A 23,297-nucleotide genomic window follows, 5' to 3' on the forward strand; every position below is an offset into this window, starting at 1 on the left:
TCAATGTGATTTGAATCATAGGAAATGATGCGCACGCTTAGGACAACAGGGCAGATACAATCATGCAATGCTGATTCTGTGTAGCATAATACATTTTTTTATTGTAGTTGTTAGTAAATACAGTGTAATGAGCATTTAAACAGCACCCGGATTTGCATAGTTGGCAGATGGGTAAGTGGGTTGACCACCAACACCAGGCTGAGGATAATCACTTGATTGGAAGCTGGGAGAGGGAGCGTCGTTCACCCGAGTAGAATAACCAACAGCATCCTCATAAGCTCTCTTTTGCATGTTAGATGGTGCCTCAATATTTTTAAAGAAATGAAGGACAATGTATGCAACACCAAACACAAGAATCTTAAATTCACCACAATACATTAGAATTTGATCATACGATGATAAACTAGAGAGTACTCACAATAATGCCTGAAGCAAGAGCAAGGCCACCGTAATTCAGAGTAATAGCTCCGAGGCTATATATATATACAAAGGATTAGTTTCACAAATGTCGAGAATGGAGCATGATGTTGTAACTCACAAGGCATAGACTAGAATAGAAGTGGCACGCATTAATATCAACCCGTCTCTTTTGCTCTTTTTCTACAGTGTTACTTACAGATACCACGGCCCATAAATGAAAACATAAAGGATGCAAATTGAGTGATAATAGCAGGCAATCTAAATTCGAACACGGCTGTCATGATACCAAAGATGCTGTATAACTGTTAGCATCCGAATGTGCATACAACTTGATGTGATACTTTACATGACAAAGATACCTTGGACAAAATTGGGAAAGCCTGCATCGCCATGATGAATTAGAAACATGGCTCAACGATGCCCTCTGTCGTGAAATACTTGCCTCCAGTGGCTAAACATGTTGCAACACCTCCTATAATCATGAATGCTGCTACAATGATATTGATAACTCTGAAAACAATTGAAAGATTCATCTTTGTAAGTTTGTGAAAAAGTATAGACTAGTAGAAAGAAAAAGAGAAGAGCTTTTGCATTGTATCATGAACTTTATTGCCCCCGGGGGAGATTTTTCGAGTTTCGTGTGTTTGTGATGGCACTGGTGTATGATTGTATTGAGTGTGATTAGAGTGAATCAGCGGCATTGGAAACAAACAAAATAGAAAAGCAGGCATTTTGCATCTCGGTGAAGCAAACAGCATGCTGATTCTTGCACATTTTGTTTGTTTAAACCACTTGCAATTCCACTAGCAAACATGACTCCCAACCAGCGTTCTGCAGCCATTTCATCGAGGTATTATCATTGAAACACAGGATTCTGATGAGATGTACAGGTTTGTGAGTACAAGTCCGTTTACGCAGGCAAGTACCCCAACTATACACATATGAAACATAACATGCTCACTATCACGATTTACGACATGAGAATGACAATGAGAGTTGTGTCTCTTGTGGCCGTGTGCGACATGTCTGGCTGCTATTGTACAACTTTAAATCTTATGGTTCCTCAGAAATACAAACGGTAAAATCATTTTTCCATTTCTCATTTTGAATACAAGACAATGCTCTGTAATTCAACATGCGGAATTGGTGGCAGAGATTGCACAGCGAATGTCTTGAAACGAATCCAACAAATGTGATCTGTAGCTAAAGTACCACACATCTAGATAATGCAAAGTGACAACTTGTTGACATTTGGTTACTATAGCAACGAGTAAAATCGGTTGATCCTTTAAAGGTAGCATGCAGAGTTTTAGATCTCTTGTCATAGCAAAGCAGTAATTTGAAGTAAATGTGACAAATACAATAAAGTCTATTAAAACATTTTTTTTTATTAGAAAGATCAAATTTTGAATGATACGAATTTCTTTCAGAATATAAATTGAATACATTATATGCCTCGGTCCGAAGACGGAAGCACATTGATATTAGAGATGCCAGAATATGCAATTAAAAATTCATCATTAGAAACAAAAATTCGTATACATTACAAAAAGAGACAACAAAAAGTATGGTATAAAGGAAATGGATCCATCGCAAGTTTATTAAATGACATTAATGAAAATGTCAAGAAATAAAGAGAGAAAGACACAGACATCTAAAGTAAATGGAAAATGTAAGTGACAAGTTGCAATCAAGTGATTCGCTTGTAATGTATATCAAGAGTTCATCAGACATCCAAGGAAGTGTTATTGCTGACACAGAGAGGACTTTCCGATGCTCGTGAACTCCATACAGAGGAAGTCAACCAAAGTCAACTTCATATACGAATGGAACACCGTAATCGCCACGACGAAGTCTCTTCCAGAGAAAACTGCGAACACGGGATTTCATCATCATATGAACCGATGATATACAACAAGGCAAACAGTAATATGAATTTACCTTTTCTATCGATATATCTTGACAGCCAACCCTCAAACAACACGCCCAAGCCTCTAGCCCAGAGTAAGATGAGAAAGACATGTGGATGCGACTTTTTAGATCTATAAATGTATGAAATTAGTAAACAGCGATTAAATAAACAAAAGATTGCTTATGAAAAAGTTAAAAACAATACAAGAGATGTGGTCAGGAAGTTATACTGGCAAGTATCAACAGCACTCAGCGAAGCACTGCGGTTTATATCATCATGGTCGATAAGTTAAAATGAAGACAATGTATGGTTTTCATCTTCCCACAAATCAAAGTATGTTCCTTACAGTTTCACATGAATCAGACAAGAGCAACTTACCGTAACTAAATGTCTCTCTCGCTCGCTCATTTCCAGTCAAGAGGAAAGGGATGAAGAGAGGAGAAAGTGGTTTTGATGTACTTTACGTTCCATACATCTTTTTATACCTTTTTCCTCTCTGATCCAGAAAATTTTTTCACTGTGATATACTGTCACATTTGATGTCTTCCAAGGCATGGATCACCCAATTGTATCTATCCAAATCAATGAAAAGGACTGTTGCTTGGAAATTTTTTAGCCGCTGATAGAAAGACAAAGAACCTGAGCTCACTGCCCAGGTGGCTGAAAATGCTAGAATCTTCAGTAACCACCATCGTTTGCCACTTCCGATGCATGTAAACATGGGCCCATTTAACTGAGAAACAGGCAAAGCCTATATTGATGCTATGTGTTCTTCCAATGTCGAATAATGACCACCGCATTTGATTCAGTCACCATGTAGCTGTATAGCGCCCGGTTTGTACGTGTCAACTGCATTAAATGATGTATTACAGCACACTGCTCTACAAATGCCAAGAAAGTTGGATGAATGCATAGACCCAAGACGTTTCAGCCCTATCACGTTTTTTCCGTTTTCGAATGAATGGAATAGTTTGATGAATGGCTGATGCTAACGCGGGATGAGAGGGCCTGTAAAAAACTCGAAAATAAGAGAGGGCTGGTGCATCTGCGAAAGATATATAAATACACCATCATTGAAGTTTTAGATTCTTCATTATCACTATCAACATCTCATCTATCTCTTCTGTCTATACAAACACAATGCAATTCACTGCTTTATTCGTCACTGTGCTCTCTATTGTTCTTTCAGTCAACGCTGCTGCCATCTTAACTAAGCGTGCCGCTCCCAATGTGCAATCATGCATCACTAACTTGGATACTGTGGGCAACCAGCTTGCTATCTTGCAAGCATCCGTAACTGAGGGGGGTATTCTGAATGTCAATCATGACTACAACGTGTTGGATGATGCCATGGATGATGCTCAGCTCAACTGCTGTGCTATCACCAGTGTAATCTCTGATGCAGATGCTACTGAAGTCCTTGGTGCCCTTGGCAATACGACCCCCAAAGTGCTCAATGCTCTGAATACCATCAAGTCAAAGGAAGGTAGCTATAACTTCTTCACCAAAGCCGTTGTCAGAAGCCATCTTTCCAGTTTTGATGACAAGACTTCCAGATTGAACACATGCTTCAATGTATTCGTCCCTGCAGCCAACACCTCTACACTTGAAGGCTATTTCAATCAAATCAAGGCCGCTTTTACTACCACAAGAGCTGCTTATAACTAGGCTCAAAGCTTAATTACTCCCTCTTTTTTGCATTCATAAATAAACATTCCATACATTTACACAAACGCCACTACTTGTTTGTTCCACAAAAATGTCTAAATCATACTGGTGTCCTCATATTTCAGCCACTCTCTCGTTACAGAGAGTCTCTGATTCTATTTTAATCAAGATTTTAGAGTACACATGTGTTATGTTCCAGATCATAGTATCTGAATTGGCTAGGGCAGGTGGCTATCACCGCTTTTCCATGCAGACAATAGACAAACTGACGAGGGTCTTTTGTATGAACAGGCAGAATGTAAAATTCACCGTTTCCAGATGCACACTCATACACTTATTATTTAGCCATCAATATTTAAATTCTCGAAAAGGGATTTAGTGAACTGTACTCAACCACATCTCGAGGAGCTATAGCAGCGGCAATTGCAGAAGATGTAAAGATAAGAAGAGCTGCCAAGATGTATTTCATAGTGATAAAGAAGAATTGCTGGTTAAATCTAGCGTTCTTGGTGATGGAAAACCACCTCAGCTATTTATATATTGAGCTCAAGTGCTTTACATGTGCTGTGATCTGTTCACATCATCACTTGGAAACCAAAGAATTTTGTAGCAAACGCTTCTTTACCGATTAAATAGCGTTGAATGCACATCCAAAAGGGTCCAAGATTGAATTTGCCGTCATTTGTATACAAGGAAGGGTTCCAGATGCCTTGGTTTATATTAAAACTTGGGATTGATCTTAATCGCCATTTATACAGTTCAAGGCGATGGTGATGCTCTGCATTCGCATATGGTAGTTTCGTATTTTACTGAATTTAGCCGGTAGCTTGCTATCCCGACTAGTAGTGAACTGGCAAAACATGGCATTCCAATGTCCTGTCTAGTTGCCCTGGACCTCACATGCGCGTCTGTAACTTCAAATTGGTAATACCTTTTATCCAGTGTATATAATACTAGCCGATCTATCTCGCTACGCTCGATGTCGGCGTCGCCCTGTGGGCTCTCGCCAAAGACAGTTTAAATTAGATATTATGAAATTTTGGTATATCAAATAGATTTTATACAACCAATTATTAGTTAGCAAAAGAAAGGTTATATCAGAGTCAGGTGGAGGAGAGGAGGTATCTTCCTCAGCATCCTTTTTGCATACACTGATATCAGACGAAGCCTATTATTGAGTCGATATGAAAGAAAATTCAGGTTTTATGCAGCATTTGTACATCACAATCGCCATTTTCTGATAATAGAATTGACATATCATTCACTGCTGCTGATGCTCTTAATAATAAGATGGCGACTTAAAGCTGGTCATAAGTAAATACAGGGCTTGTGTAAGATCTACAGCGAATTTTTTTGAGATAATGTCATTGCAAAAGGCACCTTCGTGAGGCAAAGCTCTATAAAGAAGTATTTGGGCTAAGCAATTGTCCTTTCAATTCCGTGATCCCCATTTAATCAGTATCGCAATCATCATTGTCATCATCAGAAAGGTATTTGGGCCAGCCCAGCACCAGCGCCGCCCGCAGAAATCAATTGAAATGCCGTTTATTTTTTTCTGTTCAAGATTGGACAGATATTGTCTTTTTTCGACTTCTTTAATTTATTCTGTGATATTCGACTATATAAACTGTAATGATCACCCTACGCTTCCTAATACATTCTTGAAGTACTTTTCAAGGCGCTTCCAATGGTGCTGATTGTAATTAGTGTTTTGACTGAAATTATTGAGCAATTTAATAAAATTTGAAATGAGGTTTTTAGCGAAAATAGCCATATTTTGCATATGAAAACCTCATAAAAGTGGTTTCAGAGGTGGCTTTGGATCGAGAGAATCATTTTGATATGATACATACCATAGTAAAAGTCTTCATTTTCAAGGTCAAAAGTGCGATCGTTTGAATTTCGATGAAAACCATGAGGGGTACCTCATGCTTTCTGGTCGATTTTTGACCATGTTTTTTTTTATCCCAAAAAGTTGAGCAAAGGTGTCAGGAAGTTACTACTACGCAAGTAAAATTGTTTGGCGTTATTTTGGTGGCTCATAAAAGCCTACATGTCGAGATATAAAGGCTTGAAAGCTATCCAATTTGGTTGTTTTTTTGCTTTATGGAGTTTATTTACACGGCATGAATCACATCTTTAGTAGCTGAAGTCTTTTGGAAGGGCAGTTCTGCAGCCCGTGCAACTTCTAATTCGAATAAAAGGCATATTGATTTCGGTAAAGCTAATTCATGCAAATTTTGATGGGTTCTGTTGCTGCTAAGCTTATTAACAATGGAAATGAAAGCCCGAATTTGCTGCTTGAACACTATGGTTTTGCACTTTTGTTTCGCTACGGTAAAACCGCCATTAAAACCAATGCTATCAAGTATTGAATTCGATACCTGATTACCTTGGCTTTGCACCTTTGCTTCGATACGGTAAACCCTCTCTATAAACCAATGCTATCAAGTGTTGAATTAAATGCATTATTATGCTCTTGGAGATAAGGAGGTCGCATTCTTCTTGGCTCTGAAATGAAAACGGCAGGTGCTCTCGGTGTTCTTGGTGCTCTGGGTAGTCTCAATGTAGATCTTTTTCATTTCTTTTGATTTATTTATCAAATTTCTCTATTTACTCGACATAAATCACATTTTCGAAAATTAAAATCTTTAGGTAGAGCAACTCTATAGGTTACACAGTTTCTAGCTTGAACAGGAGGCATGACAATCCGATTTGATTTGACTTCATCAACTTTATGCAAATTGCGATGCTTGATATTCTTGTATATAGTGAAGATGTATCGACTTGCGTGCAGTAATACTAACGACAAGTATTAAGCGTCAAAATCAATACTCTTTTTATACTCTGAACACTGGATCGCTGGTGGACATGTTTGTTATTAAAATATCATATTTAGTCTTATTGAGAAGCCTCTCAACAAGTGCCCTGTCCAGCTAGAGGCAACCCTTTCACACCAAGGCGTTCGCAATTTCTTGCCAGGCTATGAGCTATCCAGTCCTCTATGGATGTGTACATTTTCAACTACAAGCAATAAGTTGAAAAATGTACTTACGTAAGATGGACTTGGCATCTTCATTTGCATAAATGGTGGGAAATACCAAAGCAAAGGCTCTTCCGTGAGCTCGGGCTATACTATTAAGCACTGCATTATCGAAGGCCTGTTCTCACGGATCTATATAGTAATTGTGTATCAATTGGCATTATCTATGGAAACAAGATTGTGACTCATGAGAGGATCAATGAGCAGAGATTGATATAAATACAGCACGGGTATCCTTTTTCTAGTCATATACTGTATCTCCATTCAAGGATGCAATCTCATCAGCAACATCAACGCGCTTATCAAGCCCCCGCAGCTGGATCAAAAATCATCATCGTGGGGGGTGGCTGCTTTGGTTTATCTACTGCCTACTCACTTGCATTAAACAAGGCTAAAAACTATAAGGTGTGGGTGTATGACCGAGAAGAGATCCCTGTACGAGATGCCGCTTCGAATGGTAATTTTTAACGGGCATTTCTTCTTACAATACATTCATGGTAATCTGCGCTTGCATAGACATCAGCAAAGTGGTTCGTATGGATTATGGTAACGAGAGGCTGTGTATGGAGCTTGCTATCGACTCGATTGACATCTGGAATCAATGGAACAAAGAGAGAGCGGCTCAAGATCTTTCGCCAGTGTATCACAATACAGGCATGCTTGTTTTCTCGGGCGAGGACAAGCTATGCGAGAATGAAAAAAACACTTTACATCATATTCGTGCTGCAGGACATGCCGACTGGATTGAAGAGCTGAATGCAGAGCAAATAGTGTCAAGATACCCATACTTTGAAACAGCTGTAAAGAATGGTATCAGCTGTGCTTACTACAATAAGGTTGGAGGTACATTCAAGCTCTATTTGATATGCAAATGACGCAGGTATTCTGATTCGTAAAGTAGGGTGGTGTAATTCAGCCGAGGCCATCAAGCACATTTACAACAAATGCAAGTCTGTAGGCGTCCAATTTGTACTAGGTGATCAAGGCTGTTTTACAGGTCTAGAAACTGATAAGAGCAATAACAGATCTGTCATCGGGATTCGCACCAAGACGGGTGATACACATCTTGCCGACCGAGTAGTCATGTGTACTGGTTCCTGGACTTCAAGTGTGATCGACATGCACCAACAAGTGATTGCAACAGGCCAAGTGGTTGTTCATTTCAGACCCTCTGAACGAGTCAAGAAGATACTGAGTAATCTGCCTGTCTGGTTTGGTGATTTCTCTCGAATCGGCTTTTACGGATTTCCTGATAATGGAGATGGCATTATAAAGATTGCGAAGCATTCCACCGGATATTTGAACCCACGCAAAGGCGACAATGTCTCTGTGCCTCGTACTCAATCGACGCATGAGGGGGATACTATTCCAGTCCAAGCTCTCAGAGATTTCCGCGAATATCTGCAAAAGTTTCTACCTATTACTGATGATCTGGACATTACTTACTCAAGAGTGTGTTGGTACTCTGACTCCATTGATGGTCAGTTCATCATAGATGCTCATCCAGACTATGATAATCTTATTGTTGCTGCTGGAGACAGTGGCCATGCCATGAAGTAAGTTGCTACCCCCCCAGTGTTTGTCTGCTCGATAACTCACCCTATCTACAGATTTTTACCCATGATGGGCAGTAGAATATCAGAGGTCATTGAGAATCAAGATACAGAATACACTCGAGCCTGGGCTTGGCGTAAGATTGTACCTCGAGCTGGCTTTTATGATCGACCCATTCTGGTTGACGATAATCATATAGTGAGAATGGTTACATCTGCTGAACTGAGATCCTCAAAGCTTTGAATAAATTACACGTGCTTTATTGATGAATAATTTACAAAGAAGATTCCTTGGTCTTGAAGCATTCGCTAAAGAAGTTGGCAGTCAATTGGATGGCCTCATTAGCTCTTTGAGCATTGAGTTTGTCGGTATAATCACCACGAGCAGCACAGAAACCGTGGACCATGTCATCAAAGCGGACATGCTTGCATTGGTTGCCGAAAGGCTTCTTGGCCAAAACCTCCATGTATTCAGTCATATCGGGTTCATCTTTAGAGGGAAGAGCAAGGATGGGAGCACCAGCCTTTTCAGCATCCTTGACATCGACAAAGGAAGGATGAACCAAAGAGGCACCAACAAAGAAGGGCATTGTAGAAGTCAATTGGACAGCGATCTTGGCACCCCAACAGAAACCAACCAAAGTGGCAGCATCAACACCATCTTCCTTGAGATACTTGACGGAACGTTCAACATCAGGAGTGACCTATAGAGCGAAGCAGATCAGTATACAAACAACATCTTTTCAGTTTTTTTTTTACATCACTTACAGCTTCAACGGTACCAACTCTTCCAACCCATTCCAAAAGCTTAGGCTTATCGGCAAGCAATTCCATAGTAGCGTAATCGCCATGAAGGAAATCGGGCATGATGACTCTCCAACCACAATGCTTGGCCAAGATGTCACAGAATTGATAGGCATTAGGACTATCACGGTTAGACAAACCATAACAGCGCCATCGCTTTGCCTCTCTCTCACCCTAAGCATACTTACTGGTAACCAAAGATATCATAAAACACAAGAACAGCCTTCTTGGCATCCTAGTATCAAGTGATCGGTGTCAGCTCACGTCTATCAACTAAAGTGCATTTGTAATACCTTGGGGCCAACAGTATAAATGGAGAGATCCTCGAACTTTTCCATATCGCCAGTGTACTTGTAGTCAGAGACGACAGGAGGGAGGGAGCAGCAGGCTTTAGAGTAAGACATTGTTTATGAGCGTAATGGATATTGGAAGAGAAATCGAAAAAAAATGCTTTTGTTTACCAATTGAAGTCTATTTAAATTATTAATGTAGCGGAAAAGTTTTCCCCCGTGGAAGAACGTTAATTGCTCACACGGAGTTTGTCATGTGCACGCTGCTGACAACAAGATGCTCCAATTATGAATAAACTGCAAGATCGTGGCAAACGTGTATTCAAATGCAATATAATGAAAAACTGGTTTTAGTTGCTATTGGCATAGATTTGCTGTCTTTTTTTTTTTTTTTTTTTTTTTTTTTTTTTTTTTTTTTTTTTCGTTACATGCTTGATTTAACATCTCAGCAGAATAGCTGCATGGTCTAGCATGTCCTATAGGTGAGTATGCAACAAACAGGTATTTTGTCCATTCGATCGAGCTTTGACCAAAAGCTATGCTTCAATTAGACAGTTCTACTACTAGAAAACATCTTGATCCTCATAAAAAATGTTTACAAGCCATAATTCCAAGGATCCTGTATTGTTTGAGATGTAAATCGGTAATAGATGGTACTGTCGTATATACTGAACTATTGCAATTCAGTTTTATACTAACATGTAAATTCCCAGTATAAACAGCCTGTGGCTGCAGATATGGCTTTTCTGCAATGCTCCACATTCGAATCTATAGTGACAATTCGTATTCGGACAGATAACATACTTGCATCGCCACTTGCTACCCATATATAAGCAAACCAGAGTGGAATCCGGATAAAGTTATGCCGTGATTTCTCGTGTTAGAGGCCATTTTAGACCGCCAGAATAGCACCAGACAATTGCTCTCATCCAGCACTAACTTCCTGGCACCTTTGCTCAACTTTTTTGATGACCAAAAAAAAAATCGTCAAAAATCGACCAAAAACCATGAGGTATCCCTCATAGTTTTCATCGAAAATGCCCTTCGGGGTCGCTGTCAGAGTGGCTTTCGCACCTGAAGTTACAATCTTGGTCTATCCGGTCTGGTTTCGCCTGGTAGTTTGTGTTGGGACAAACATCTCCCTCCGTCTATAGTTGTTTTGTAGTTATTATCACTCTAGTTTTCTCTTGCAAGTCGCTTTGTTCACATACACTTGTCTCGTATTTTGATACATTTAAAGCCTTTATTGGGCGCCAGATTACTAGTAAAGTCTTTAATATTATCCACCAAAAAAAAAAGAAGTTTTCATCAAAAATCAAACAATCGCGTTTTTGACTTCAAAAAAGAAAACTTTTACTAAGGTATATGTGAAATCAAAATGCTCTTCTCGGTTCAGAGCAACTCCTGGAACTTTGTTTCCAAAACCTTTATATGTAAAATCTCGACATTTTCGCAAATTACTCAGTAAGCTTGTCCAAAACACATATAATAATTAGCACCATCGGATGCGCCTTGAAAAGTGCTCTAAAAAAGTATTAAAGAGCATAGAGTGATAACCACTATTTACATATTCGAATTTTGCAAAACTGTTGAATCAACTCGATTTTTTTTTATTTGTATAAAGATGTATTAGATAAACTCATAAAAGGTATTTAGATAAATATGAAAAGGGAGCGGGTGTAGTCGTTGCAAATTATACCTCCAAATGCGAATCCCAAACCGAATCCAAATGCAAAATGCAAAACGCAAAACTACATGTACAGTACCACACACGAAAAAATAATAAGTCTAGTGATTGTTGTTTTGTAATCTTCTTCTATACAAAAATCCTTGAAAAGAGATTTACATCTCTTCCCTTGATTTTTTAATTTTTTAATTAATACATTTGATAAAAAGCAAGGGAAATTTTCTAAAACTAATCAAAAGATTTAACGACGTTGAGAGTAGACGTGAGCGAAAGCACGAGTGGAAGCACGCTTCAACTTGGATTGAGCAGACTTAAGGTCATCAGCCTTGGCCTCATCAGCAGAGATCTCCAAGAGTTCCATGGCCTCAGCGAGAGCAGTTTCAATGGACTCACGGTCACCACGACGGAGCTTCATGTTGACATTAGGGTCAGAGATGTTGTTCTCGACTTGGTAGACATAAGCCTCAAGGTCTTGCTTGGCTTGGACAACAGCCTCACGCTCCTTATCAGACTCGGCGTTCTTCTCAGCATCTTGAACCATACGTTCAATATCAGCAGCAGAGAGACGAGTAGAGTTAGAGATGGTAACATCAGCCTTGCGACCAGTGGTCTTGTCTTGAGCAGTGACCTTCAAGATACCGTTGGCATCAAGATCGAAGGTACAGAGGAGCTCAGGAGTACCACGGGGAGCGGGGATAAGACCAGAGAGAGAGAATTCACCCAAAAGGTTGTTTTCCTTGGTCATCAAACGCTCACCTTCGTAGACAGGGAAGGTAACAGTGGTTTGGTTATCAGAGGCAGTGGTGAAAACCTTGGACTTTTGACAAGGGATGGGAGAGTTACGGGGGACGACAACAGCCATAATACCACCTTGCATTTCAACACCGAGAGAAAGAGGGACAACATCCAAAAGAAGGAGATCTTGAGTCTTCTCGTTACCGGCTTGGTTGGTGAGGACAGCAGCTTGGACAGCGGCACCGTAGGCAACAGCTTCATCAGGGTTGATGGACTTGTTCAACTCCTTACCGTCAAAGAGATCTTGGAGGAGAGATTGGATCTTGGGGATACGGGTAGAACCACCAACAAGGACGATTTCGTCAACCTTCTTCTTGTCGATCTTGGCATCCTTGAGGACACGTTCAACGGGCTCAACAGTACCTTGGAAAGCAGCAGAGTTGATTTCCTCGAACTTGGCACGAGTGATGTTGGATTGGAAATCAACACCATCGAAGAGAGAGTCAACTTCAACAGTGGTTTGAGTCAAAGAAGACAAAGTACGCTTAGCACGCTCGGAGGCGGAACGAAGACGACGGAGAGCACGGGCATCACCGGTGATATCCTTCTTGTGCTTGCGTTGGATTTCAGCAACGAAGTGGTTGACAAGAGTGTTATCAAAATCTTCACCACCCAAGTGAGTGTTACCAGCAGTGGCCTTGACAGCAAAGACACCACCAGAAATGGTCAAGAGAGAAACATCGAAGGTTCCTCCACCCAAATCGAAGATAAGAACGTTACGTTCCTTCTTGTCATTGGCATCCAAACCGTAAGCAATAGCTAAACAAAGCATTTCATTAATACACCATAGCCACTATGTCCAATCTCTAATTATTACTCACCGGCAGCAGTAGGTTCGTTGATGATACGGAGAACATCGAGACCAGAAATGGTACCAGCATCCTTAGTAGCTTGACGTTGACCTAATCAAACAGGATCAATACACACTATACCAAGCCATCAACACAATTCATACTGATACATACTGTCGTTGAAGTAAGCAGGGACGGTAACGACGGCCTTGGAGACCTTCTTACCGAGCTTGGCCTCAGCAATTTCCTTCATCTTGATGAGGACCATGGAGGAAATTTCTAAAGAAAAAATTTTTTAGCCATCAATTGCTTGTCAGATTTAGGATTATAAGCTTTTACCTTGAGGAGAGTAAGTCTTGGTCTCACCCTCGAATTCAACTTGAATGAAGGGGTTTTCATTCTTGTCGACAACGGTGAAAGGCCAGTTCTTCATATCAGCCTTGACTTCGGGATCATCGAAACGACGACCGATGAGACGCTTAGCATCGAAGACGGTGTTCTTGGGGTTCATGGCAGCTTGATTCTTGGCAGCATCACCGACAAGACGTTCGGCATCAGAGAAGGCAACGTAAGAAGGAGTAGTACGGTTACCTTGCTCGTTAGCAATGATTTCAACACGCTCGGACTCCCAAACACCAACACAGGAGTAGCTAAATGTAATGGCATCTGTGTTAGACTATGCTAAAAAGTGTCATTGTAATACTGGACGATATAATTACGTTGTACCCAAATCGATACCGATAGCACCCTCGTATTCAGCAGACATATTTGATAGAAGAAGGAAAAAGGAAAGATCAAAGATGTTCCAAGCTCAGAAATCGTTATATTGTCGCTGCCATCCCTGAAAATTTTTTTGCAAACACTTATTACAGTCACTGGGACGAATACACAAGTGGCTTAGGATGATTGATTTCTTGATCTGATAGCTCAAGGCATTGGTCTGTAGTAGTCTGGTTAATGATAGCCTGAGAAGGATGATTTTGTAGCAACCATAATAGAGCCAATTGGGCCATCATCAACACCTATTGGTAGAAATTGCATAGGTATTGGATTGGAGCAAAGGGGATGATGTATCTCGTCAATACCCATGTGTTTAACACTGTACATTGCAGGGAAGTTGTGCTATCAAGCATTCAGCTGCTAATGCCGTGCCAGATGTCTATTGATCTAAAACTTCAAGTGTCATTGAAAATGCAGCATCTGGTGATTTGTTTGACGGGATAATAGCAGTAATCTGAGAGAAATTCCTAGTTCTTTGTGGCCTGATATGTCATAAGTATTTGATAATGTCTTCGCCGTGTAAATCAGATCACTTGGCTTGACAATGAGGATATAAAATGAACACTCAAAATTGCTCGGGGTCGCTAAACCAAATCTGTAGTACTTTCATCAAACAACTATGAGAAAAACTAAGTTGTTTATTGTTTCAAATAAATCGAATGAGTGAGAGTGGCATGCAAATGTCCAATCCAACTAAATCATCAGGACGCTAGACTTTGTCTTGCCATTATTCATCAGATACTCCTTCTCATTTACCCGTCTGTTTTGCTACATGTAAATAGAGCATATTTAGTGTGAGAATTAAGAAAGATCAAGTTTACTACTGTACCATGGACGAAATGTATGGCAACAATTTGCCAATACGTTGAGAATGATCTGTCGTCGCAGTATTCTTTTTGGCACTTGGCATGTTAGATGATACATCATATTCATCTACAGGAATACAGGCATCAGATGTAAAGGGTTTCTTTGGTAAGCTAGGCATCATTTATTATCAGGTTGTTGATGTGAAAGATGAAGAAAGAGAAGGAAATAAGCAAAAAAGTATTCTAAAGTTATACCCTTTTTTTTTTTTTTTTCATCATGTATCAAACAAAGAGGGCGTTACAACAAACCAAATAACCATTCATGGTATAGAGTTTAGAATACAGATAACTACACAACAGCAGCTGATTTCCTTAACTTGACAAGGAAAGCAGTGTGACCTCTTACATCAAAGTTCTTTGGTCTACACACCCAAGCATCAGGAGGTATTGATGCCTTTACCTCTGTTGTTGACGGTGTGGCAGGGCCGTTTTCCTCCTTTAGTTTTAGCCTACTTCTGATATGGGTTGCTCTAACTTCCCACTCTTTCCACTCTGCTTCAATGCAGTCCTCCATCACCAATGGCAGATCAATAATCATCTCGGCTAATGCAAGTACTTGAGTCATATTTGGCAAATAACAGACCATGAAACGATCATTTCTTAAAAAGGGTAGTAGACGAGGGATCTGATCGCAGGGTTCCGGCATATCTAATGCAATCGCATCATATTGCTCTTCCGCTGCCATCATTTCTGGAAGCTTGTCTGCTACGGCGCCAACATGAAACACAACGTTGGGCTTGTATCTTCCTCTAGAATAGCGCTCTACATGTTTGCGTGCTGTATTGGAGTGTGATTCTCGGATGTCAAATGTATCGATGGTGCCTACACAGTCTCCTCCTCCAGCTATCGCTCTTGCCATGTATAAGGTGAGTGACCCATTACCGGTACCTGCCTCCAGTACCTTATGTCCCGGTTCCAAATCCAACATTTGTACCTGATATACAAACAACAAACATGAGTACATGTATTGAAACAACAAATACGCTCAAACTTACAATGGTGGAAGCGTCTTTGGGGTAGATTGGTGTGCATGCTCTTGGTACATTAACAACAAATCTATGTATGGCCATTAGCTTTGTCCAGTTTCCATGCTGTTAATACTTTACTCTTCTAGTGTGGGGAAGTGTGCCATATACCCAAATTGATCTATAAATAAACGGAAAAGCTTAAATACTGCATGAATTTCCTCCTTCTTGTGTATTAGAGATACCACTGTCTTCTCGTATCACAGATCTCGGCTTTTTTCCTATGATACTGTCATGACGAATGATTCCGCCTTTGACACCTCTTTCTCCAGTCTGCTCTAAGGGACCAACAAATATCTTCTTGTTGGATTTAACTTGACGTAACATGCAAAAATCCCCTTGTTCAAAAGTGTGATAGCCTCGTTTGCATTGGAACGCCTTGCTTAAATGTCGTAACATGGTTACTATGAAACTGTAAGAGGTGGAAGGGGGTCCATGAGCTCATCTTTTTATTTGATTTTTCCCTTCCCGAACCGGGTTGTCGACTGGCTTTTTTTTCTGATTTGGGAAAAAGGAGCAATTACGCATAAATCATGTGTATGAACACAGCATCAGACGGTATCTGTACACTGAGTGGTACATGTCTACCTATACGGAAAAGAATAAGCATCATTGAATGAATCTGATTTGAGATCGTCAGTGATTCAGTTGGCCAATAACCAATCCCATCAGTTGACTTGGTTTCGCTGCAGACATGGCTCATTTATCAGAAGAAATGTGAAGAAGCATCCCATTCTTGATGTATAGCTATATCCTTATAACAATATGACTGAATCCTAATCACACTGTATTCAGCATATATAAATATTATTCTTCTGTTAACAAAGTATGAAAGCAAAACCGACACAATGTACTCCATCAAACATCTTTGCTTAAAAATTCTTTGATTTGGTCAAAATTTACACTTTATTTTGAAGTTGCTATGTGAGGAAAAAGGCTGCTCTTGCAAATCCATTTCAGTTGCTATTATACACATGCCTAGTGTCTTTTTAGTAAATATATTTCTATGAGTATATGCACAATACCTGAATCAAATCAACGAGCTTCTTCAATTTTATTATCATCATAACATAATAAATTTATGGTCCCTAGACACTTTCAAAGCCTCAAAAAGAAACAAAGTTAATTTAACAATTATTTTGATAGACTGGCGTTATTAAATATAGAATGCAAGAAGAATAGCATGACTAACAACGCTGTGATGTAATTTGCCAACTACTTTCCTTCATGATTAAAAGGGCATTGAGTTTGCCAGCCAGCCCTACCAGCTAAAATCAATTCAAACCCAGGCTCATAGTCTGTTCTAGATTGGCCAAATCTTAATAATCTTCGACTCGATTGAACTATTTTGACAAATTCGACTAAGTAAAGTATATTGATCATCCTATGCACCTTTAAGCTGTCCCTGGTGGTAGGGCGAAGTGGTAGAACTCCCGTATGCCAACGGGAGGATCCCGGTTCAAATCCTGGTGAACGCAAGTTGTTTGATTTTTTTGACGTAGTACTGATGTCCTCGTTTGGTGTTTTGTGCTCTTATCCATGATCTATATTTTGACGATTTTTCGCAAGACTGTACTGGCTCTAGGAGTCGCACCTTATTAGTAGTAGATTTCTTTCCCAACTTAGTTCAAAAAATATCTTATTCCCCTTCTTTGCAGACATTGGGTCCACCAACAGTCTTTTCTATCCCTCAGCATGACATTTAAAGGACTTTAAATAAAACCTGGAGCTCGACTCCCCTACAAAAAAAAAAATGCACCTTTAAGCTTTCTTGGAGTGCTTTTCAAGGCGCATCCAATGGTACCCAGTAACATAGATGTTTTGAATAAACTTATCGAGTAATTTACAAAAATATCAAAAGAGGTTTCTGGCCAAAATGTCGAAATTTTACATATCAAAGTTCTACAAAGATGATTTCAGGGGATACGTTGGATCGACAGCAACATTTTGATTCAAGATATACCATAGTAAAAGTCTTCGTTATCAAGGTAAAAAATGAGATTGTTTGATTTTCGATGAAGATCATGAGGTACCTCTCATGCTTTTTGGTCGATTTTCGGTCATGTTTTTTTGATCCCCAAAAAGCTGAGCAAAGGCGTCAGGAAGTAACTGCCAGTTGAGAGCAATTGTTTGGTGCTATTCTGGCGGTCTAAAATGGCCTCTAACGCGAGAAATCACGGCTTAAATACATCCAAATTTTGCTGTGTTTTGCATACTTTCAAGTATTAAGAGATGATGCAAGTGTACTATCTATTCATATATGATTTGTTCTCATTGATAAAGATGTAGAGCACTCAAGAAGAGTCAGTTTTACAGCTATAGAGTGGTTTCACGTGATGGTAGAATGGCGAAAAGTGAAATTTTCGATACATTACTAGAGCTTTTTGTTCATTCATTCATCAATCCCATTCGAAAACCATCAAATTACTACTTACAGTTATTTTGTGATCAGATTCACCCAAACTTTATGCCATGATCCGTTTTTGATCGAATTAATATTGATTCGTTGCCTATTCGCAGTGTTGCTGTGACAAATGATTTTGGAGAGCAGCGTGAAACAAAATTTGGTTGGAGAGAGAGGTTGGTGTTTTGCTTCAACACCTTTATTTCAACTCAAAATGAATTTTCTCGACGATGAAGTGGAAACAAGTGACGATATAGTTAGAGGAACTAACGACGATGCTACAGTAAGCAGGCTGTAAAGGACAAAAGACAGTATTACTATAGCTTTCGTAGATTAACTTCTTTTGTTGAAATTTGTACAGCTCTGCCGTCAGTTTAGGTTATGTTAAAGATCCTTTCGTCAAACTGTTTGTAAAGAAGCCTACTCGTCGCTCTCCCATAATCAACAGAGGTATTGTTATCAATGTCAAAACTACACGATAGATACTCAGAGATTGCAAAAGGCACATTCATTCGAAGTTATGCAATCGACTCTATTGTGTCTCAGTTTTTAAGTATACCAGGACCCAAAAAGCAGATTGTGGCATTAGGAGCAGGATTCGACACCAGATACTTTAACATCAAGGTAAAACGAATAATTGCACTACGTCTTATCCGAGACTAACAGCGACAAGGCAGGGATTTTAAATCAAGGTGGAAATGCACTTGCGCAAAACCTGTCAAAATACTTTGAAGTCGATTTCTCAGAAATTACAATGAAGAAAGCAATGACGATAAAGCGGCGCAAGGAATTGTGCTCGTTGATGACAGAAGCAGATCAAGCAAAGATTGGGCGAGGCGGCATGGATCTACTGGGCAAGGATTACTGCCTCGTGGGTGGAGATTTGAGAAATTGGCCAGACATTGCTAGCAGATTGTTGGAGGCAGGCTTGGATCCTGAGTAAGTGACAAACTCTGACACATGATATAACACAGACTGTCTCATAGCATGGCTGTAGATTGCCAACGCTATTTTTGTCCGAATGCGTATTCATTTATATAACACCGGAGGAATCTAATACCATCTTGAAGTGGATAACTGAAACTATGAGGAATACTATGTTCGCATTGTATGAACAGATCAAGCCAGATGACGCTTTTGGCAAGATGATGATTCGCAACTTGAAGAGTCGAAACATTGAACTGAAAGGATTGCAAGCATTTCCAGATTTAACCCATCAAGAAAAGAGATTCAAGGATCTGGGCTGGGAAAATGCTACAGCAGTGGATATGAACACAATTCACGACAAGTACTTGAATCAGTCTGACATTCTTCGGTAAGTGTTCCATGTCTTGTGTGTTGAATTGCAAACCTTAGTAATATATAACATTGCTAGCATGTCGAAGCTGGAAATTTTGGATGAGCTTGAAGAATGGCACTTGCTTGCAGCACATTATTGTGTAGCATGGGCAGTTCACTCGACTGATTTCTCACAGGAATTCAACGCAGTGCAATTGCAACCACAGTAGAACATTAGTATATAGTAGTATATAGCATTGGTAGTTTTTTCATAATACATGATTCACCATCGATATTATGGCTACATGAATCTCAGTAATTTTACCGCAGGAGTGAAGAAGAAAAGTTTTTTTTGCAAGGTTTATTTCTTCTCATAAGATGAATTCATATTTGCTCCCTCCTCTTTCTTCCATGGAAATCATGTTATATGTAATATACATCCTTAATTTCAATAGACATTAGCCATAACAGAAGACGCGTGATACATATCAGAAGAGCAAATGTGTCATTCTTACTGAAAACGCATGGCAGACGACAGGCAGAAAATACATTCATCCATTTGCTGGCAGAAGCGCAAAAAGCACTGCTTGTTGTATGATCTTGATCTCTGCACACACATTTCAATAGAGTTTACCTTACCTAATATCATAACCATGATTGCAATGAACCTTGTACAAAACAACAATCCTCAAACCGGCTAAAATTTATAAAATAGTGAGATCTATTCGTGTTACCCGCATCTTACCAGAGATTTTTATGGAGATTTCTCCCATTAACATGTTTTACCTTTTTTAGGCGAGATTGACCCCAAATGCTTGCCCCGCAACGCTGTAAACCGCGGGGTAATCCAGTAAACTTACTAAGTTTCAGCGTTTGAATTTGATTCCAAGACTAAACATCTGATTTAAATCTATTATCCTTAATATTTGAGTCTTGCACACCCTGGAGATGTCGACTTAATAAGCATTATTATGTAATGGGTTCAAATATAGTCGTGGAAATGGCTCTTAGATTGCTCGTCATGTTCCTTAACTTATCTCGTAGAACCTCTAATATAACAGCCATACGTAAACCATACATCTATTCGCATGTTAGCATTGTTCGCAAATGTAATCTGTCAAATGTGTTTATTACATAATATTAAGTTGAAAAAAAGGGGACCATATACAAGAAGTTGATTGATTATCCAGACATGAAAAAATGTCAAACAACTTCTTTTTACAAGCAAACCGGAATGATTCGGCTTATAACTTTCTGCCAACTCCAAACAGGTGTTGCACCAAGAAGCTGATTTACGTAATATAAGTTCCCTGTGCCCTTTTTCTCCTGCTTAAAGTAAAAGCTCCTTGATGTTAACCAAAGGCGGGATTTCGTCCCTCAAATTGCACTGCATTTAAGATTTGGCCGGGAACTGCTTTCAAGATTTTAGACTCTGTCTGGTTTGAGACATAGTTTTACTTGGTGTATTACATAAGAATAACCAAGCATCAAGGCGAGAAGGCTATACGCCCTATTGGGCGGGCTTATACAATGAGGACAGCAGCAGTACGGTGCTGATATCCTCTTTTAGAATCTGAAATGTTAAACTTGACTCATATAAATAGCGAGCCCAAATCGTTTCACCAAAGAAAACCCCATTCTCATTTCATTTTACATCAACATGTCTAGTTCAGATACAGCATCGGTCCATAGCAGTATTAGAAGTGAAGAAAATGCTACTGCAATCCCTATTCAATCAGACGTCTACGTTGATACTGTGGTTGAAAAGCGTTTACTGAGAAAGCTTGATCTTCGTTTGATCAGTTTCGCCTTCTTCTCGTACTTTACCAGTAATCTTGTCCGTAACAATATGCGTAAGTTTCTATCACTGCTTTACCTAAAGAGATGTTAACATGTCAATAGAAAATGCTTATACCAATGGTATGGATGTCGATGTTGGTATCGATTCTGAAGCCTACAACTGGTGTGTTACCTTTTTCTTCATCGGCTATATCATTCCTCAAATCCCTACAAATATGTTTGTCGCTCGTCTTTTGCCCAAATACTTCTTGCCTAGTGCTGAAATCATCTGGGGTGTCATCACTTGCTGTATTGCTGTGGTCAAGACTCCAAATGCAGTTTGGGGCTTGAGGTTTATTCTCGGCATGGCTCAAGCTACGTTCGTCCCATCCATGGTCTTCATTATTGGTTCCTGGTACACTAACAGCGAACTTGCTACCCGTACTGCTATCTTTATGGCTGGTAATCAAATGTCTGGTGCTATTGGTGGTATCATTGCTGCTGGTGTCAACAATAACTTGAATGGTGCTGCTGGTAAGGCCAGTTGGCAATGGCTCTTCATTATCGAGGGTTTGATGTCTATTTTTGTTGGTCTCGTTGGCTACTATCTTTTGCCAAATTACCCTCACAACACCAACTGGGTCAAGGGCGAAGAAAAGGATTGCGCTATTGCTCGATTAGAACGTCAGGGCAAGCAACTCAAGTCTCAAAAGTACACCTGGGACACCTTCTTGAATGTACTAGCTACTCCCTACGCCTACCTCTTGACATTGGATTTTATCTGTATCAACATTGGCAACCAAATCCCCCTCAACTTCTCTATCATTATGAAGAAAATGGGCTATGACGCCAACCTTGCAAATTATTTGGTCTCTCCCATCTATGGTTTAGGTGCAATTACCATTGTAATCATCGGTTGGATATCTGACAAGTATAGTGAACGTGCTTGGATCATCATTATCGTGCAAATCTGGGTGGCTGTCTGGTATCTCGTATTGTTTGTTGTGAACCATGCTGCTACGCCATTCTGGCTCTTGATGCTCAGCTCTTTCGCTATCATCAACAACATTTCCATGTTCCCGCTTGTATTTTCATTCATCAATGAAATTTTCGCTCTGGATGCCAACACCCGTGCTCTAGCCATTGCCTGTATCAATTGTATTGGCAATCTTGTGCCAAACTTTGTAAGTGTCAAATGTTAAGCGAAATATTCATATTATTAACGTCGTGGCAGATTTCTGTTGGCATATGGAAGGTAACTGACTCGCCTGACTTCTTTCTCGGCAAATTGGTTACATTCATTCTTTCAGTCTGCTCAGTCATTATCACGTTCATTTGTTGGTGGTGCCTTAAACACAATATCAACCTTCCCCGTGTCAGAGACAAGAAGGAGGAGCTCGAATTCCCTGAAATGGACGACGATGCCAACGAAAAGAAGGCCTAAACTCTTTCATCAACAGCCCTCTTATGTACTTATATATCTCTTTTCACCAAATCAATCACCTTTGTAAAACTACTCATCTTATACACTCTTCCGTATCTTAATTTTTTATCGTTTCATCTTCATTTTTTCAATTTTCCCTTTGTGCATTCTTACGAACCAATAAAACTATCAATTACTTTTATCTAGTAATAACAGCTATTGAATAAGAGCGAGAAAGCCATTTGCATGAATGAAAGGTAAAAGAATTCCAGCATCACCTTCACTATATATACTGGAAAACCATGTTTTTAAAAAAATAGACAAGCTAATCACATTCTTTCAAATAGAATTCTAAAGAATTGAGAGCTGGACAAAGGTGAATAAAACCACCAGAGAAGCCGGCAATGGGGAGAGGGGTTGGGGGAGGGGCTTAGCCCCTCCATCAAGAACATCAAACATCACAATTTGCAAATATCTTCTGTTAAAATCAAATCGAATTGTCATGCCTCCTGTTCAAGCTAAAAACTTTGTAAGATCTGCACTACCTGAAGATTTCAATTTCAAAAATGAGATGTTTGTCGAGTACATAGAGGAGCTTGATAAATAAATCAAAAGAAACAAAAAGAGCTGCATTGAGACCACCCCAAAGCACCAAGGCCACCGAGAACATCTGTCGCTTTCATTTCGAAGCTAAGAAGAATGCGACCTCCTTATCTCCAAGAGCATAATAATGCATTTAATTCAACACTTGATAGCATTGGTTTATAGAGACGGTTTAC

General features: G+C 39.7%; 8 protein-coding genes across 8 annotated transcripts; 4 read left to right on the plus strand and 4 right to left on the minus strand.

Moving 5' to 3' along the window:
• Positions 1-135: 135 nt before the first annotated feature.
• On the minus strand, positions 136-953 carry ATC70_010675 (uncharacterized protein; the record flags this gene model as incomplete). Its single annotated transcript, XM_064829886.1, has 6 exons — positions 136-357; positions 419-473; positions 539-548; positions 617-714; positions 767-800; positions 863-953. The coding sequence occupies 6 exons, from the start codon at positions 951-953 to the stop codon at positions 136-138; spliced, it is 510 nt and encodes a 169-aa protein (XP_064682388.1).
• Positions 954-3,472: 2,519 nt separating this feature from the next.
• On the plus strand, positions 3,473-4,000 carry TRM10_2 (tRNA (guanine(9)-N(1))-methyltransferase; the record flags this gene model as incomplete). The annotated part of the gene is made up of 1 exon (XM_064829887.1): positions 3,473-4,000. The coding sequence occupies one exon, from the start codon at positions 3,473-3,475 to the stop codon at positions 3,998-4,000; it is 528 nt and encodes a 175-aa protein (XP_064682389.1).
• Positions 4,001-7,313: 3,313 nt separating this feature from the next.
• On the plus strand, positions 7,314-8,840 carry ATC70_010677 (uncharacterized protein; the record flags this gene model as incomplete). The annotated part of the gene is made up of 4 exons (XM_064829888.1): positions 7,314-7,500; positions 7,560-7,886; positions 7,945-8,599; positions 8,654-8,840. The coding sequence occupies 4 exons, from the start codon at positions 7,314-7,316 to the stop codon at positions 8,838-8,840; spliced, it is 1,356 nt and encodes a 451-aa protein (XP_064682390.1).
• A 31-nt stretch (positions 8,841-8,871) lies between these two features.
• ATC70_010678 (uncharacterized protein) lies at positions 8,872-9,804 on the minus strand (the record flags this gene model as incomplete). Its single annotated transcript, XM_064829889.1, has 4 exons — positions 8,872-9,300; positions 9,365-9,521; positions 9,589-9,635; positions 9,694-9,804. 4 exons carry the CDS (start codon positions 9,802-9,804, stop codon positions 8,872-8,874), a joined length of 744 nt encoding a protein of 247 aa, XP_064682391.1.
• A 1,814-nt stretch (positions 9,805-11,618) lies between these two features.
• Positions 11,619-13,729, minus strand: ATC70_010679 (uncharacterized protein; the record flags this gene model as incomplete). The annotated part of the gene is made up of 5 exons (XM_064829890.1): positions 11,619-12,931; positions 12,994-13,074; positions 13,138-13,242; positions 13,303-13,613; positions 13,683-13,729. The coding sequence occupies 5 exons, from the start codon at positions 13,727-13,729 to the stop codon at positions 11,619-11,621; spliced, it is 1,857 nt and encodes a 618-aa protein (XP_064682392.1).
• Positions 13,730-14,898: 1,169 nt separating this feature from the next.
• ATC70_010680 (uncharacterized protein) lies at positions 14,899-15,537 on the minus strand (the record flags this gene model as incomplete). The annotated part of the gene is made up of 1 exon (XM_064829891.1): positions 14,899-15,537. One exon carries the CDS (start codon positions 15,535-15,537, stop codon positions 14,899-14,901), a length of 639 nt encoding a protein of 212 aa, XP_064682393.1.
• A 2,715-nt stretch (positions 15,538-18,252) lies between these two features.
• ATC70_010681 (uncharacterized protein) lies at positions 18,253-19,546 on the plus strand (the record flags this gene model as incomplete). Its single annotated transcript, XM_064829892.1, has 6 exons — positions 18,253-18,332; positions 18,400-18,488; positions 18,541-18,662; positions 18,712-18,977; positions 19,036-19,353; positions 19,414-19,546. 6 exons carry the CDS (start codon positions 18,253-18,255, stop codon positions 19,544-19,546), a joined length of 1,008 nt encoding a protein of 335 aa, XP_064682394.1.
• A 1,430-nt stretch (positions 19,547-20,976) lies between these two features.
• Positions 20,977-22,539, plus strand: ATC70_010682 (uncharacterized protein; the record flags this gene model as incomplete). Its single annotated transcript, XM_064829893.1, has 3 exons — positions 20,977-21,169; positions 21,219-22,279; positions 22,330-22,539. 3 exons carry the CDS (start codon positions 20,977-20,979, stop codon positions 22,537-22,539), a joined length of 1,464 nt encoding a protein of 487 aa, XP_064682395.1.
• Between the last annotated feature and the right edge of the window lie 758 nt (positions 22,540-23,297).

This window comes from Mucor velutinosus (genome assembly GCF_035048745.1).
Source record: "Mucor velutinosus strain NIH1002 chromosome Unknown tig00001564, whole genome shotgun sequence".
Classification (NCBI taxonomy): domain Eukaryota; kingdom Fungi; phylum Mucoromycota; class Mucoromycetes; order Mucorales; family Mucoraceae; genus Mucor; species Mucor velutinosus.